Raw genomic sequence first — 16,952 nt, 5'->3', positions numbered from 1 at the left:
GCTTTTTGTAAGACGTCAAAAGACAAAAAGGTTGGAAACCACTGGTTTCATCTTTAACAATGTGTTGTATTTTAAAAGCTTGTTATATTATCCATTGTGTCAAATCTTCATCTGAAAAGTAACTAAAGCTGTCAAATAAATGTAGTGGAGTAGAAAGTACAATATTTCCCTCTGAAATGTAGTGGAGTGGAAGTAGAAAGTAGTACAAGTACTTCAAAACTGTACTTAATTACAGTACTTGAGTGAATGTACTTAATTACTTTCCACCACTGACACAAGACTTTCTTTTTCTACTGAGCATGCGCAGTAGCTCAGCCCACATGCGGTTGCACTTTGAGGAAGTTTGGATCAACTTTCTACCTGCGTGATGTGGAGGATTTCTTAATATTAGCTTCTCTACTGTTACAGGTGAGTGTTTGACGGTTTCTTACTGCTTCATATCTTCTCACTGACGATGTTAAAGTGTCACATTAAGCGCCGGAAGATGAAAAGATAAGAAGGTTCATCGTGTTAATGTCGTGTTTCGCTGTTAAACTCAGTTTTTTGGCTTTAATGAAGCAGCTCAGGTGTGTCTGAGGTGTTAATCATTAGGTTCGCTGTGTCAGTCTGTGTGTTATTCTGCTCTTTCACCTTATCGAGTCTTCAAACTGTATTTTCAAGCTCAGATAACATCTCGAGTCTTTGATCGTTTTGTTCTGCTGATAATTCGTTCAGTGAAATTCAGATTTTATGACTCTCTGAAGGTTTTATATCATGTCTACGATACTAACATTCATTTAAATATCAGTTTTTGTGTGTTTTAGGAGCCAACAGGGTTCAATAATAGTTATTAATCTCTATTTTTGTCCTTTTTCTTCATGTTCAGACTTTCCATCAATAATGACTTCAACAGCTGATCTGGAGCAGCTGGCACAAGTTGGTGAGTTTAAAACACACAAGACAGGATGACAAATAACAATAACATAGAATCAGCAAACAGACACATTATGAATGTAATGATGATGATGATCAGGAGAAACTTCATCCACAGTTTCACTACGTGCAAGTTATCAAGTGTCCGCTCATGTGACACACAGTGTTTCCAGTAACAGTCCCAGACTTCCCATTAAGACCACAGCGTGTGGAGGTTTATTGATTAATAAGGAGGTCTGTTACTCTCACAGGTACAAATACAACACCTGGTGCAATAAAGCTCCTGTGATTAAATAATAAATAAGCTCAGATGAGACATTCAAAGTCGATAAATTGAGAAATCTTGAAGTTTAATTTACATAAAAGAGACAAAACATGATTTTTTTTTTTAGTTTTCTGTCTGATAACATTTTAAAATATTAAACATGTTTCTCAATCTTTGATAAAATGATATATTTCATATTTATCTGGACAGTATCAAATATATGACTCTTATTTTCAGTCACAGGTTCTTTATAATTACTGTCGTTGTTATAAGTTGATTTATTTCAGTGTGTGAACTGTAACTGTGTGTTTGGCCCTTAAAGACCCCTGAAGGATCATTATTATTATTATTATTATTATTATTATTATTATTATTATTATATTCTTCTTATTCTCATGATCTACTAACAAGTTGTTGTTTACCAATAACCAGTAAAGTGTGAGTCACACTGACATCATGTCTGCGTTCAGATTTGATGAGTTTTGACGCAAATTACAGAAACAGTGACACACTTCCTGAAGATATCATTATCTCTGACATCTACCACTAATAAACCTCCATAAATGGAGACTAAATGTAAACAAATATAAGCTAAAAACACCACACACACACACACACACACACACACACACACACACACACACTCAGCTGATGGAGGATTAATTCACCTTTAAACCTTTTAGCTTCAAACATCTTCCTCCTCCTCCTCCTCCTCAGAGTCACAACTCACAGGCATGAAACATATTTTTAGATTCATTGTGACTTTGTGAAGATATTATTGTCTCATGACTAAATGTCTGTAAATCTGCATGTAAATAAAATAAAGAAGATGCTCCTCAGAACTGCAGAACCTCCTCAGTATCTGCTGATAGTTTGAATAATTCAGCACATTGTTTTTTGACAAAATGTAAAGAAATATAAGCTTAAAATAACTGAAGTCGTTGCCCTCAGTTTAGCAGAGTTAGACCTCCTGTTTTCATGCCCCAAAGGCCTTCTGGGAAGTGTAGTTCTGCTGCTGACAGTGTTGGTGATTTCCAGGTGTTTCCTTCACCTTCATGTCTGATAGAGATCAATACAGAGTTTCAGTTTCTTCTTCTTTCACTGTGAATAAAGTCGCAGCAGAGACTTTCTCTTTTTCTTCTTCTTCTCCTGCCTCTCTGAGCTAAATTGGTCCGTTCAGTCAGAGCAGATCATTTCCTGTCTGCTATCAGACCGATGACTGTGTGTTTACTAAAAGCTTCCCGCAGCGCCGCAGAATAAACATCCCCAGCAGAGCAGCGATGGCGGTGATAGTTTCCAGCCAGTCGTCTGGCTCTGCTCCCGACTCCGTAATCTGTGTTCTTTAGGAACAGATAAGAACATGATGTCGTTAACTGGTAGGTGGCGCCCCCCCACACACAGTAGCGGGAATCTGTGCTCTGCGCTTCAGATTGAACCTGAACTTCATGTGTGTAAAAATGTTTTGTTTGTTTTCCTGTAACTGTTGCAGAGCTTCAGAGGGAGGAAGACGAGGATGAGGAGGGTGTCTCAGACCGTCCGTCACTTCCTCCCGGCGGCACGTTCAGACCCGATTCATCACATCCGTACTACGACGTGGCTCGACACGGCATCATCCAGGTCTCCGGTCAGTCTGACTGTAACCATGGAAACATACGGCTGAGATCAATCTATATATTCTATATTCTCACTTAATCAGGAAAATGCCTAATTAGAGCTGCAACTAACGATGACATTCTCCATTAATCGGCTAGAAAATGAAGGAAACGTCTTTAAGTGTCTTGTTTCATCTGATCAACAGTCAGAAACATAAATATATTCAGTTTATGTCATGAATGACACAGAAAAGCTTAAAAAAAACCACTAAAACAATAATTATCACACTAATTAATCAACCAATCGTTGCAGCTTTACATCTAATCCTGTGATTCTACTTTAGCAAAGCTTATAAATATAACTTTAATTCTACTTTATGTTTATTATGATATTATTAGTATTATATTTATTATTTGATTATTATAAAGCTCATAGTAGGTGGTGATGTCATATATTGAAAGATGTTTCTAATATTTTGTTCACTATGAGGACAAAATATTAATAATGATGATAAAATAATAATATTTGTATTTATTGACATCTTCACATTTTTACATTTGTAATAATATTATTATATTATTATTGTATCTGTATCAGATTTGGCTCTGAAATTTCATATCGTTGCATCTCTGACATATGATGATGGAAGATATCGTCATGATATATAATAGATTCGTATATAATGATGGAAGAGAATTTATTATGATAGAATAATATATAAAAGTATGAAAACTGTGATTCCTCGTGTCAAACATCTCAATGTCTCAGTCTGAATGTTGGTTCATATTTCTCTCTGATCACATGTTTTCCTCTCAAACTCTCAGATAAAGATTCTGCTGCTGTTTTGTCTGCAGGCTTCATTCACATCCTTAAAGCAGCTTTAATCAATATGACCTATAACTGCACAGTCTGATCTATGTGTGTAATGTGTTGGTGATGAACCTACAGAGAATTATCAGAGACTCTGCAGCTCCTCTCGGCTTTACGGAGCTTTATAGTGAGTTTCAGCTCATTGTTTATCTGTCCGGCTGCAACTTTACTGTTCTGATTCACTCTCAGCGCTCTCATAGCGTCGTTTTTTAGAGAAAAAGCTGTCAAAAGCCGCTGTACACTACCTGCTCAGCACCAAACGGCAAACAGACACAGTTAGCTGTAGACTAGCTGGTGAACATAGTGGAGCATTTAGCAGCTAAAGAGCCAGATATTTCCCTCAGGAGTTGGTAGAGAGTAAAAACAGAGCTAAAAGAGAGTGAATATTGGACTCACATTCACCAGGTGGACATGAATGATAATGTTGCTCCGTAACTGCTGGATGTGGAAATAAACAACTGTTTGCTAACATGTTAGCCACAACTGCTCTATACGCTGATAATATGACGGACGTCATGTTTAGAGGCTATTCTGCTGAAGACAAGTGGACAAAAAACATAATTTCAAGCAGCTTTAACTAGATTGAAACTACAAAAGATCAAGAATAGAACCCTGAGGAACCCCACAAATAATTATTGACATCATCAATGTGATGATCATGTTTTAACTGCTGGATGTGGAAATAAGCAACTGTTTGCTAACAAGTTCAACATGTCAACTGGAAAGCTGATGATATGAGTTGTGTTCTCTACTTGTTTCTGAATCAGACCAGCGGACAAAACATCAGTTACTGCAGGTTTAAACATTAAACTTCAGTGTTGAGATGTGTGTTGATCAGCAGGAATCACTGAGTTTATACTCGTTTGTTTCCTCTTCAGGAGACGACAACTACGGCAGGAAGTTGATCATCTTCAGCAGCTGCTGTCTGCCTCCATCACACCAGCTCAACCACCGCCGGCTGCTGGAGTACGTCCAATAAAACCAGAGCTGCTCGTTATGTTCTCCATTCATCATATCTGTTATAATCATCTGATCAACAGTTAAAAATCCAAATATGTTCAGTTTATTGTCACAGAAAAACCTCAAATTCTCACATTTGAGAAGCTTCCAGTAAATATTTTGCATTTTTGCTTAAAAAATGTCTAAAACGATGATTTAATTCTCATAATAGTTCAACTGATCGTTGCAGCTCTATAACGTATAAAAAGTCTTGCTGTGATGTCTTTTTTCTATTTTATCTTTTTATTACTGTTATTTGTTTACATCTGACTTGTACAAATAAAGTTTGACTTCAGATGTTTATTTGTCTGGTTGTTTTCCTGCTGCAGGTACCTGAAGTTCACGTTGGACCAGTATGTGGAGATGGACTACATACTGGTTTACTTCCACTACGGTCTGAAGAGCAGCAACAAGCCGTCGCTGCGATGGTTACGAGAAGCTTACAGCGAGTTCGACAGGAAGTACGTCACAAACACACAACCAGGCCTTTATTATACGACTAAAACATGGATTTAAGTGTTTTTGTTTTCACCATTTTTGTTAAAAGTGATTAACGGTGAAACAGCGTCTCATAAAAAGTGTTTTTTCATTTTCAGTCTCAGTTTTTGCAGGTGTTCTAGTCTGTTTGTGTTTGTATTAGTTTGTTTATGTGTCACTAAAGTTAAAAAAACCTGCAAAAACAAACATTTGAACAAGTTTGTACAATATAAATGGAATATTTTAAACCTAAAATATAAAGACTGAAGCTGCAACGATCAGTCGATTGACAGAAAATTAATCTGCAACTATTTTGATAATCAAACAATCGTTTTAGTGTCTTTTTTTTTTAAGCCAAATTATCAACAAATTTGCTGTTTTCAGTTTCTCTGACGTGATGATTGGAAGCTTTTCTGTGTATCTTTGTATTTGTGACTTTTGATCAAATAACACAAGACGTTACTACTATTTTTTACTATTTTCTGACATTTTATAAACAAAACGATAAATTAGTTGTTGCAGCTCAAACAGAGATTGTATTTTATATATGTAAACTTAGCACAAAAAGTAAGGAAATTTGTGTTTGGTAGATTATTTCTTTGCTGTAACAATGCTTCTTAACAATAAATCTTACACAGTTGGAAAGCCTGGAAACAGCAGAGTGTGACCAGCATGAGGACGAGGTGCCAGGCTGTTGTGGCTGTGTATGGTTCTTCCACATGTTACTGAGGCTCCTGTTTGTTAAATGAATAAATTGTTAAATTGCCAATATGTCTTGTTTCTTCAAACTTCAATCATCCAATCCACCAAACACCAAACAAGAGTCAATGATAGAATAAGCTGTTTGGCATTGGCGGAGAAGATTTGGCAAATTTTTCATGGGCGCAACCCACATACTCAGCTTTTGAAAGGGAAATAAACAGGCTTTCCAACGGTATCAGGTTTATTGCCGAGAAACATTGTTACAACAAAGAAATAATCTACCAAATACAAATTTCCTTACTTTTTGTGCGATGTTTATATATATTTATTTTAACTCCTCTGTCTTGATCCTGCTTTTGATATCGATAAAGACTCATCTTAAACTTCTTCTTGTTCCAGATACAAGAAGAACCTGAAGACTTTGTACGTCGTTCATCCTACAAACTTTATCCGAATCGTCTGGAACATTTTCAAACCTTTGATCAGGTAAACAAACGTCTGATTCAGCTGAGAGACTCGAACCGTCGTCAGTCGCACTAAAAGTTTCTTCTTCTCGTTTTCCTTCAGTCACAAGTTTGGGAAGAAGTTGACGTACGTGAACTACCTGGACGAGCTCAGAGATCACCTGAACTACGAGCAGCTCATCATCCCTCCCGATGTTCTCAGGTACTGTAGAGACACAAACAAACAAACAAACAGAATATTGATCGATTTGACTAAAAGCTTCATTTATTTAAAATGAGGTTTTCTGATACACATTTCTCAAATTTCAGTCAAAAGTGTCTAAAATTAAACTATTAAGGCTGCAACTAACAATAATTTTCATTATCAATTAATCTGTCGATCATATTCTCGATTAATCGACTTGTTTGGTGTTTAATAATCAGAAAATAGTGAAACATGACCATCATGACATCATCAGACACCAAAACTATTCACTTTACTGTCATGTGAGACTAAAAAAAAGCAGCAAATTCTCACATTTAAGAATCTGAAACCATCAAATTTTTGACATTTTTTTGCTTTAAATATTACTGAAGTAATTTTCTGACAATCTTCTAATCAATAAATCGACACCCGATAGATTCTCCGTTGATCTTTTTGAATGTAACATGTTTTGTTTTCTCAGACATGATGAGAAGTTACGAGCCGATCAGACGGGCGGCCCCCCTCCCTCAGTGAGGACCCCCCCGCCTCGACCCCCGCTGCCCACGCAGCAGTTTGGTGTCAGTCTGCAGTAGTGAGTGTTTACCAAACTCTTCATCAATTTAAACATCGTCAATCATTTATCAATCAATCAATCAATCAATCGATGTTTTCTGAACAGCCTCAGAGAGAAGAACAGGGCGGCGATAATCCCGCCTGTCATGAGTCAGACTGTCGTCTACCTGAAGGAGAAAGGTGAGCGTCTCCGTTAACGATGATTTAAGACTTCAGTCCATCTTTAACTTAAATATACATGTAAAGCTGCAACTTTATTGATTAATCACTTAGTTGTTTGGTCCATAAAATGTCAGAAAATGGTGAAAAATGTTGATCAATGTTTCCAAAAGTCCAAGACGACGTCCTCAAATGTCTCGTTTTGTCCACAACTCAAATATCTTCAGTTTACTGTCAGAGAGACGAAAGAAACCAGAAAATGTTCATATTTAAGAAGCTGAATCAGAGAATTTTGGCTTTTTTTTCTTAAAAAAATGACTTTAAATTTAAATTCAATTATTTAAATAGTTGGTGATTATTTTTCAACGAATCATTTCGGCTGCTTGTATCCGTCACTGGTCCTGAATAAGCAACAGAAAACAGATTGATGGATCAACTAATCAATTAATCGACTAATCGTGGCAGCTTTAATAAAAAGTTATTGTTGGTCTGATGCAGCTAACGATTAATATCAATTAATCTGCAGATTATTATCTCAAGTAATTTTATCGTCACGTTTGACAAAGAAAAGCTTCAAATCTTTCAGCGTTTTTGCTTAAAAAAGTGATTAAAACGATTATTTGATAAATTAATGAGGTGTTTCAGTGTAAAGTAGAAATGAAACAATGAAAAAGTTTGAGTCATTTTTCCAGCAGAGATGCTGAAACGTCAGATGTGACTGTTTGACGTGTTGAAAATAAAATAACCATAAAATGATCATATGAGCTTTAATTTGATCAGAGAGCCGTTTTATCTGCTTTCTGATGAACTGATGATTCAGCCTGATAGATTTTAATTATGATTATTATTAATAATGATAATAATTATAATATCTAATATCGTCTTTCAAAGGCTTTTGTATAATCTCCTTTAATGTCTTTTAAATATTTTATTTAAAAATGTCTTGTTATCTTTAATATATATATTTTTTTACTTTATGTTCTTATTCAGTTTTGAAACACTTGTTTGTTTTTTGCTCTTTTATTTTGTCCTTGTAAATCACTTTGCAACCCCAGATAAGTGCTATAAAGATAAACATTATTATTATTATTATTATTATTATTGTTATTATTATTATTATTATTATTATTATTGTTATTAATGACACCTGTTCCTCAGCTTATAGTGACGTGTAAACTTTGTCTCTTTTATTCTGATCAACAACACAAATCTGTTCATGTGTGAAGATCTTCAGCCATTAAATTAATATTCATTTATTATTCATTAATTAAAAAACCCACTAAACTTTCTCTGTTTTTCTGTTTTTTATGGTTATAACTTTAAAGTCGTCATGTTTGATTCTGTGAATCTGATCAGAGACTAAAAAAAATAATAAGCAGAAAAACAATGAAGTCAGTTTTCTTGGTATTTTTCTTCTTCGTGGCCTTTTCTTCGCTCAGTGAGTGATGATGATGATGATGATGATGATGATGATGATGACGAAGGTCTGTGTGTGTCTGCAGGCGTCAGGACGGAGGGCATCTTCAGGCGCTCGGCTCGAGTTCAGCTCATCAAGGATGTTCAGAAACTCTATAACCTGGGTGAGTGAGTGACTTTATCTCTGTCCACCAGGAAGCGCAGATCAATACGTGTGTGTGTGTGTGTGTGTGTGTGTGTGTGTGTGTGTGTGTGTGTGTGTGTGTGTGTATGTGTGTGTGTGTGTGACTTTCCACTTCATTAGACTTCAGAGCAGGACAGGAAGTCGTCCAGCAGTCAGAGCTGCAACTAACGATTAGTTTCACCGTTAATTGATTAATCGTTTGCTCTGTAAAATTTCAGAAATTAATGAAATATTCCGTCCACAGTTTCCTGAAGCTCGATGTGATTAAATTGCTTCTTATGTCATTCAGTCGATTCAAAACACCAAGAAATTCAGTTTATTAGCATAAAAGACAAAGAAAGCAGCTCATTTAAACCATGAAACTGGTAAAAATTTGGTATTTTTGACACAAAATATCAGTTAAATGATGATGAAAGTATTTACTGATCATCAGCTCTGGTTAAAGTAAAACAGTCAGAAAAGAAACTAATGATTGTTTTTCATTTCTTATTAATTTGCTGATTATTTCTCGATTAATTGACTGATTGTTTAGTCTATGAGTCATCAATATTAATATCGTCACCTTCCTAAAATAATGGCCCAAGTCATTTTTTGACAAATTTTTTTGCCTAAATCATCTTCTCCTCCTTCACCATAGCAACGGTCGCTGAGGATCATGGGTAGGCTAATGTAGCCGCTTCCGCTATCGTACAAAACTGACAAAAATACTTGATTTCTAAACCAAAATTGAACAGTCTGTTGAATATAGATCACGTGATTTCATTTTTCGTTTTTGGTTTAAAATGAAAAAGGAAAAAAAAAACATATGACTTCCTTATTTGGTTTCAAACGCAAAAACGAATCGGCTGAATGTCTGCAGACCTGCTGGATATTCAATCTAAAAGGGAATAACGATAAAACGAATCGGCAAAAACCAACAACAGACCGGGTTTGATTGATTTTTCGTTATCTGATTCTGACACCAAAAACGTTTTTTTGTTTTTCGTTTTGAAACAAATAACAGATTTACGTTTTTTTTGGTTTTTGAATTACAAATGAATTACGAATTATCCGATGATACCCGGACCGTTGTGGATCAGTCTGATCATCTGAATCCAGTTTACTAAGGACTCTAGAAAGAATTTTAACAGCTTTTAAAGTCCTGGTTGATGTGGTTTTTGACACCTGTGGTCACTGGTTTTAACTGCATGTAGTTTAATAAACAGAAGAGCAGCTGGTGCGTCTGTTGACAGGGAAGCCAAACAAACTGGTGTTGTACGTCGGCAGTTTGAATCCAGACTCTGCCACCAACGACAAAAACTACGACGCAGAAAGGAAATTACAAAAGATAAAAACACTGAATGGCCACTGCTGATTAAGATTAAACTTTACAGGAATATCGAACCCGTCGTCTGAATATCAGTCTGTCGTTGGTTGTTGCTGCTGTCAGCTGAGAATCACAAGTTAGAAACATTCTTGACAAACTTTCATAGAAACTTTGCCAACAACTTCTACAGCAAAATCCTCTTCTGCTCCGTCCATCTGCAGCTCAATATGTTCTAAAGTATCACATTTACACCAAAAACACGATTAACAGTTTGTCTCAAACTCAACGTCTATATATTTTTTTTTCAACTGATTAATTGTTGTCTATAAAACATCAGAAAATTACAATTTCTCAACTGTCATCTTCTGACTTCATTTATTAAGATTTTTACACCTGCTAAACCTCAGCATGTTAGCATGTTAGCATGTTAGCATTATCATTGTGCATTTAGAGAAGTGCTTTTTAAATAAATCTGTGTTCAGAACGTTAATCAAAACTCACCTTTTCAGAACTGCTTCTAATGTGTGATGAATGTCTCGTTCTTTTAGTGTGTTTGTAGTTTATTCTGTTGAGTATCTGTAAATAAAATGTATTATTATAATTATTTTGAACCGGTTCAGGGAAGCCTGTAAACTTTGAGCTGTACGACGACGTCCACGTTCCCGCTGTGATCCTGAAGACGTTTCTCAGAGAGCTTCCTGAACCTCTGCTGACCTTCAGAGTCTACAACCAGGTTCAGGACATCCTCAGTGAGTACAGGAGGAGGAGGATGATGATGATGATGATGATGATGATGATGATGGTATTAACACATGAACATCAGGAACATATCAGTGTAGAGACGTGGATTTGTTGTGTGTTTCAGATGTGGAGAGCTCTCTGCGGGTGTCGAGGTGTAAGCAGATCGTTGAAAGTCTTCCTGAACATAACTTCATCGTGACAAAGTATCTGCTGTGTTTCCTCCACATGGTGAATCTGCTCTCTCATATGTTGATGTGTTTATGTTGTATTTACACTGTTTAGATGCTTACAGGAAAAAGAAATGAAGGTTCACCGCTGAAACCTGAACAAACACATGTAACACAGATGTTCAGCTTTAGTGTTCAGAATGATGTTAATACATGTGATGCAGCTGAAACTCTTCACACTGACAGATTTAAAATAACTGTAACCAGACTCAGTGATTCAGTGTGAAACAGGCAAAAGCTTCATTAAAAGTAGGAAGGATGGTAGGTGGTGTAGGTAGGACGCAACGAAGGTTGGTAGGAATGATCGTAGGAAGGTAGGAAGTAGGTATGTTAGTCTGTAGGGTGGGTGAGTAGGACAGTAGATTGGTAGGACTGAAGGTTAGTAGACAGATGGTAGGACAGTTGTTGGGTGGTTGGTTGGACAGTAAATAAGTAGGACGCAGGTGAGTGTAGATCCAATAGAAGGACTGTAAGTAGGATGGTAGTGAGGTTGGAAGGATGGTAGGACTATAGGTAGGATGGTAGTGAGGTTGAAAGGATGGTAGGACTGTTGGTAGGATGGTAGTGAGGTTGGAAGGATGGTAGGACTGTTGGTGGGATGGTAGTGAGGTTGGAAGGATGGTAGGATTGTATGTAGGATGGTAGTGAGGTTGGAAGGATGGTAGGACTGTTGGTGGGATGGTAGTGAGGTTGGAAGGATGGTAGGACTGTTGGTGGGATGGTAGTGAGGTTGGAAGGATGGTAGGACTGTATGTAGGATGGTAGTGAGGTTGGAAGGACGGTAGGACTGTTGGTGGGATGGTAGTGAGGTTGGAAGGATGGTAGGACTGTTGGTGGGATGGTAGTGAGGTTGGAAGGATGGTAGGACTGTTGGTGGGATGGTAGTGAGGTTGGAAGGATGGTAGGACTGTAGGTAGGATGGTAGTGAGGTTGGAAGGATGGTAGGACTGTAGGTGGGATGGTAGTGAGGTTGGAAGGATGGTAGGACTGTAGGTAGGATGGTAGTGAGGTTGGAAGGATGGTAGGACTGTTGGTGGGATGGTAGTGAGGTTGGAAGGATGGTAGGACTGTAGGTATGTCAGTGGAGTGATGGGACAGAAGTTAAGTCGGTAGGACAGAAGGTCGGCAGATAGGATGGTAGCAGAGTTGATGGCGAGGTTGGTAGGACTGTAGGTACAATGGTGGACAACTGGTAGATAAGAAGGTAGGATGGTGGGTACTAGCTTGTTATTAGTAATCATAATAATAATAAATCTTTTATGCATAATATCTAGCTTGAAGATACATCAAATAACAAAGAAAATCATGTTTAAACAAATAGTTAAACGTTAGAATACAATAGAAACAGAAACGTTGGAGTAACGGGTGTCTGACGTCCTCAGGTGTCTCTGGAGAGCATCGTCAACAAGATGAGTGCGTCTAACCTGGCCTGTGTGTTCGGGGTGAACCTGGTTTGGCCTCGTCAGGGTTCGATCTCTCTGACCGCTCTGACCCCCATCAACATCTTCACCGAGATCCTCATCGAACATTTCCACAGCGTGTTCGGCTCCCGCTGCCCACCTGCACAGGTAACACCCTGAACCGGCAGATCAACAAACCACATCTGGCTCCAGAGGAATGTATGTTTTTTTTTAATTTTTAAAGATTATTTTTTGGACACTTTGGCTCAATGAGATATTTCAACAACTACTGAACAAGCTTCTATAACATTAAAACATTCGTGGTCCTCAGAGGATGAATCCTAATGAACTCCTGACTCTTTTTAGCGCCACCATCTGGACAAAACGCCTGTTTCTGCCCAGAACATATCAAAAATATCAAAGCCTGAGCACATTCCTGCCTCCCAGAGGATGAACCATTTCCATTTTGGACACTTTTTCTTCAGTTTCACAGTTTTCTTGTGGCGCCACCTTCAGGACAGAATGTCAACAAATATGAGGACATCTATCAAAAGACTGTTTCTCCTTCTCTTTAATGGTTCTGATTGTATTAAACCAGCAGTTCCCAAATTAAGAGCATTTTAAGTAAACCGTGACACACTGTGCTAAAGTTTTAGGCACTAAAAGTGGAGTGTTTCCAAAAATAATGCCATGAATAGTTTTTATTTATCAATTAACTTGATACAAACCACTGTATTAAACCATTGGGGGCAATTTTATATATGATGAGAAGGTCTGATTCATTTGTTTCATATTTAAATCGCTGGATGAACCCAAATCCAACGTTCACATCTGGATATTTTGTCAGTTTTTTCAGCTCATTTTCAGAAAATTTACCACATCATACAAAATGTAAAAGTTTCTCTGTTGCTCAACGCCAACATATGTAGGGTTGTAGTCAACCAAAAGAAAATCTTGGTCGACTAAAATCGTACATAATCTTCAACTAATCGATTGTATTTACTTGTGTTTTTTATGTTTTTATATTTTACTGTGTGGTCAGTAAACTACATATTCTCCATATTGTTCTAATTTTGTATCGTTTGCACTAAATGAAAATATTCGAACATGAAAACAGACACGTATCAAATGTTTTGTTCTTGAATTTTGTTTATTAATGATTCCATTTTTCGTAAGAACTTGGTACAAAAAAGTGAGACTACTCTTTAACCATTTACCAACTTCCATCGATCAACTTTTTAATGCATCATAAAGAAGAAAAAACTACATTGGCATATTTAAGACAAACACTTTTCCTATACACACTATCCACTGGACAGTCCCCTTATTAATGACAAAGAAAAAACTTCTACTTCAACAGCCAACAGACATTTTCATTTCCATCTAAACACCTTTCGTGTCGTCGCCGCCTCCTCATGGCAAAATAATACATCAAACGTTGCAAGCTAGAAGTCAGAATGCAGAACTGGCAAACAATAGAAAATCCCAATGTTCTCTTTTCTTTTTTTTTTTTTTGCTCCTTGATAAAAGAATATAAAAATGTTCTAACTTTTTTTTTTTTCTTATTTGTTCAAATGTTGTGTCATGTATTAAAATAGATCTGTTTAAGCACTGCACAGTTTCTCCCGGAGAAGATTTTCTAGAAACGGATGACGAAGGTTTTTTTCGGGGGGCGACGGGGACGGACGGACGGACGGACGGACGGACGGACGGACGGACGGACGGGTGACGTGGGGACTGAAGGGTGGAGCATCGACGCGACACGGAGCGCTGATATGGTTTCCATTTTGTTTTGTTTTTTTCCCCCACCTGGAGTCTCGTGGCGGTCCTGCAGCTCTCAGGTGAGCGTTGGATATGCATCACATGGTACATTCTGACATCAGGAGCTTCTTCACTCAACCCAAGTGTGAGATTTGATGTGAACCAACTCCGCTCTGATCATGATTTATTCATTTATAAAGGCAAGCGAGGTACAATGTTAATGCATATCTGCTGTTTGTCTCACAGATGCAGAACCTGCAGCGCGTCGGGGAGCCGATGAAGGTAAAACTGTTTGAACTGTTAAAAGCCTCATGAAACAACATTTGAGCGACGTACAGGTACAAGAGGGATTTAAATCAAATCCTTCACGTTTGATTGGACTGCTTAAAAGTGGGCGGAGCTTAGACATGAATGAATCAGACCTCAGCAGCCACTTCCTGTCTGTCTCCATATAACTCTGATGGAAGTGTAGTTGTATATGAGCGATGTAGCTGCTACTCAACCAAAGTCACGTTTGATTGGATGAATGTCGTCTGGATGCTTTGATGGAAATTAAAATGTATTTTTTTCATTTCATGAGGCCTTTAAAAGTTTTTACTGTGTGTTTAAATGTTCTTCTCCTCGATATAAAACCATCTCTGCAGTATTATGAAGAATTAAAACACTTTTATGAAATAAAACGTCCTTCAGGGAAGAAGAGCAGAGAAGCTGTTTCATATCACTGAAGTCGTTTTGAATTATTTTGTTAATTTTATGGTTTTGTTTACCTCAGAAAACATTTTAACATCTTAAACAATAAACTAACTCATTACATTTATTTTCTTTGTGAAATGTGAATCATCCTGCAGGTGAATGTTTGATTTCATACAAGTGTGATCATTTCTTCTAACAGCAGCCGAGTTGGTTTCTGGAATTTAAATTCAGTATTTATGGAGCAGAAATTAGAAACATGAGAGGATTATTTTTAATTTCAGGGAATAATTTATCAAAAGTTTCTCTCCCCAGACTCACAGCAGGCTCTGTATTCTGATGAGCGTTTCTTTTTTTTTAAACATATAACCTTTGCATTCGGCTCGGCGCCGACTGACGGCGGGAAAATATTTAACTGTTTGGTTCAAATCTGTAAAACGTGACTAAAAAGTCAGAACTAAAAGTTTCTGATCTGTGAACAAGTTTGATATTTGTGTCCAAAGTATTTTCTATTTTAACACAATTTACTGAAACTCATAAAGTCACAGCGTTAATCATATATAATCATATATAATTATATATCTGAGCTGAACTCATCGATCACTAGTTCATTCATAGTTTTGTTTGTTTCCAGCTTCTCTGTTTTAAATCTTTCTAAACTTTATATTTGTGTTTTGTATAATTAATCAGATAAAATAAGACATTTAAAGACGTCACCTTCAACTTTAGCAAAGTGTAACAGCTGATATTCATTATTCTCTGAGCAGAAGATTCATCAGATTAACGTTAGTTTAAGCGTTCAGGTCTTTGCGAACCAAGTCCGTTTTTTTTTCCGTCCGCACGTTAAAAAAATAAATACGACTCGTTTTCAGAGCAGGTTCGAGCCTTTACAGAGTTGTTTGACCACTCAGAGCCACCGTACACGCAAACAACACTGATACTATCAGCTGATCACAGGACGACTATTGATCAGGATCTGGTCTGCATGTTGCAGCGTTTCGAGGCTGCGGATCCAGTCGATCACCTGTGATCAGGTTCAGGATCAATCGGATCCTGGATGTCGGTGTTGTTCTTCTTTTTACTGTGTGGTTCTTTCAAGAATTTACCACAAAATCATCCTCACTGCTTGACGACTCCGTTTCGCCTCGCAATGCGAATTTTCGTAAAGAATATAGTAATAAAAGGCATCGGACTCAGTGTACGAGGTTTCTGTGCGTAACGATTTTTGTCGGCTGACGGATTAAAAAAAACGGACTCGATGTGCAAAGACTGTTGATGTTTCTTATTTTGATCCAATTTCTCTGATTGTAGATTTACTGGATGTGAATCTAGTTTTAATCTTGATGTTTTCCAGCTGCTAAAGATGTGAAATATTTAGTTTTTACAGAACAGAATATTTAAATGTCTTGTTTTCCGGCAGCTTTTATTTGAAAATAGAAAATTCTTTGGACAAAATGCTGCAAAAACCCTCCGACGTTAAAGACTCGCTTCGCTTCATAATGATGGTTTTGAAGCTTCGGACTTTAATTAAAACTTCCGGGACGGTTTAGTCGTCGTATTGCTCGTCGTTTTTTTTTTCCGGCCGCAGACGTTTGACATGTTTAGTTTCGTGCAGTTGATGCTTCAACAGTAAGAATCTCTTCGTTATCTTTGATACTTAACAGACCGAACGCAGGTGAACCTGGATATGAATAAAATAAAAATCACCTTCTTCTCACTTCTAACCTCACAAATCCCCCTTATTTATTTATTTATTTATTTTTTTAATCCTGATAAAGGCTTTTTTTTTTTTTCTCTGAATTCTTTAAACCATTTGTTCATGTTTGTGCATCAGCAGGTAGCAGAGAGCTGCACCTCGACTGTGTGGTCAGTACAGTATGAGAAATAAAAAAAAAAAAAAATCTAAAATGTTTTTAACACTTAAACGGACCCTCTCTGGACCAGCAGGAAGACTAGCGAGACAAACGGGCCGAGCCGGAGACGACGGCGCCGTCCTGGTTTGATTCTCAACTGTTTGTTTGTTTTGGGA

The 16,952-nt window shown here is 37.2% G+C and overlaps 1 protein-coding gene across 3 annotated transcripts; it reads left to right on the top strand.

The window, feature by feature from the left end:
- Positions 1–296: 296 nt before the first annotated feature.
- On the top strand, positions 297–16,770 carry LOC122975335 (rho GTPase-activating protein 8-like). 3 transcript variants are annotated; one of them, XM_044343726.1, is made up of 14 exons: positions 297–408; positions 866–919; positions 2,667–2,801; positions 4,519–4,606; positions 4,969–5,100; positions 6,218–6,304; positions 6,386–6,484; positions 6,948–7,058; positions 7,146–7,219; positions 8,701–8,778; positions 10,725–10,853; positions 10,970–11,073; positions 12,455–12,640; positions 12,839–16,770. In XM_044343726.1, the coding sequence occupies exons 2-14, from the start codon at positions 880–882 to the stop codon at positions 13,094–13,096; spliced, it is 1,521 nt and encodes a 506-aa protein (XP_044199661.1). In that variant the 5' UTR covers positions 297–408; positions 866–879; the 3' UTR covers positions 13,097–16,770. The 3 variants fall into 3 exon arrangements, with proteins under 3 accessions (XP_044199661.1, XP_044199663.1, XP_044199662.1); XM_044343728.1 differs by lacking the exon at positions 297–408 and adding an exon at positions 464–566; XM_044343727.1 differs by lacking the exon at positions 297–408 and adding an exon at positions 616–743.
- Positions 16,771–16,952: the final 182 nt, after the last annotated feature.

Source organism: Thunnus albacares, chromosome 23 (genome assembly GCF_914725855.1).
Source record: "Thunnus albacares chromosome 23, fThuAlb1.1, whole genome shotgun sequence".
Taxonomy (NCBI): Eukaryota; Metazoa; Chordata; class Actinopteri; order Scombriformes; family Scombridae; genus Thunnus; species Thunnus albacares.
Note: the sequence above shows the minus strand (reverse complement) of the source record. Positions and strands in the feature narration are given on the sequence as shown.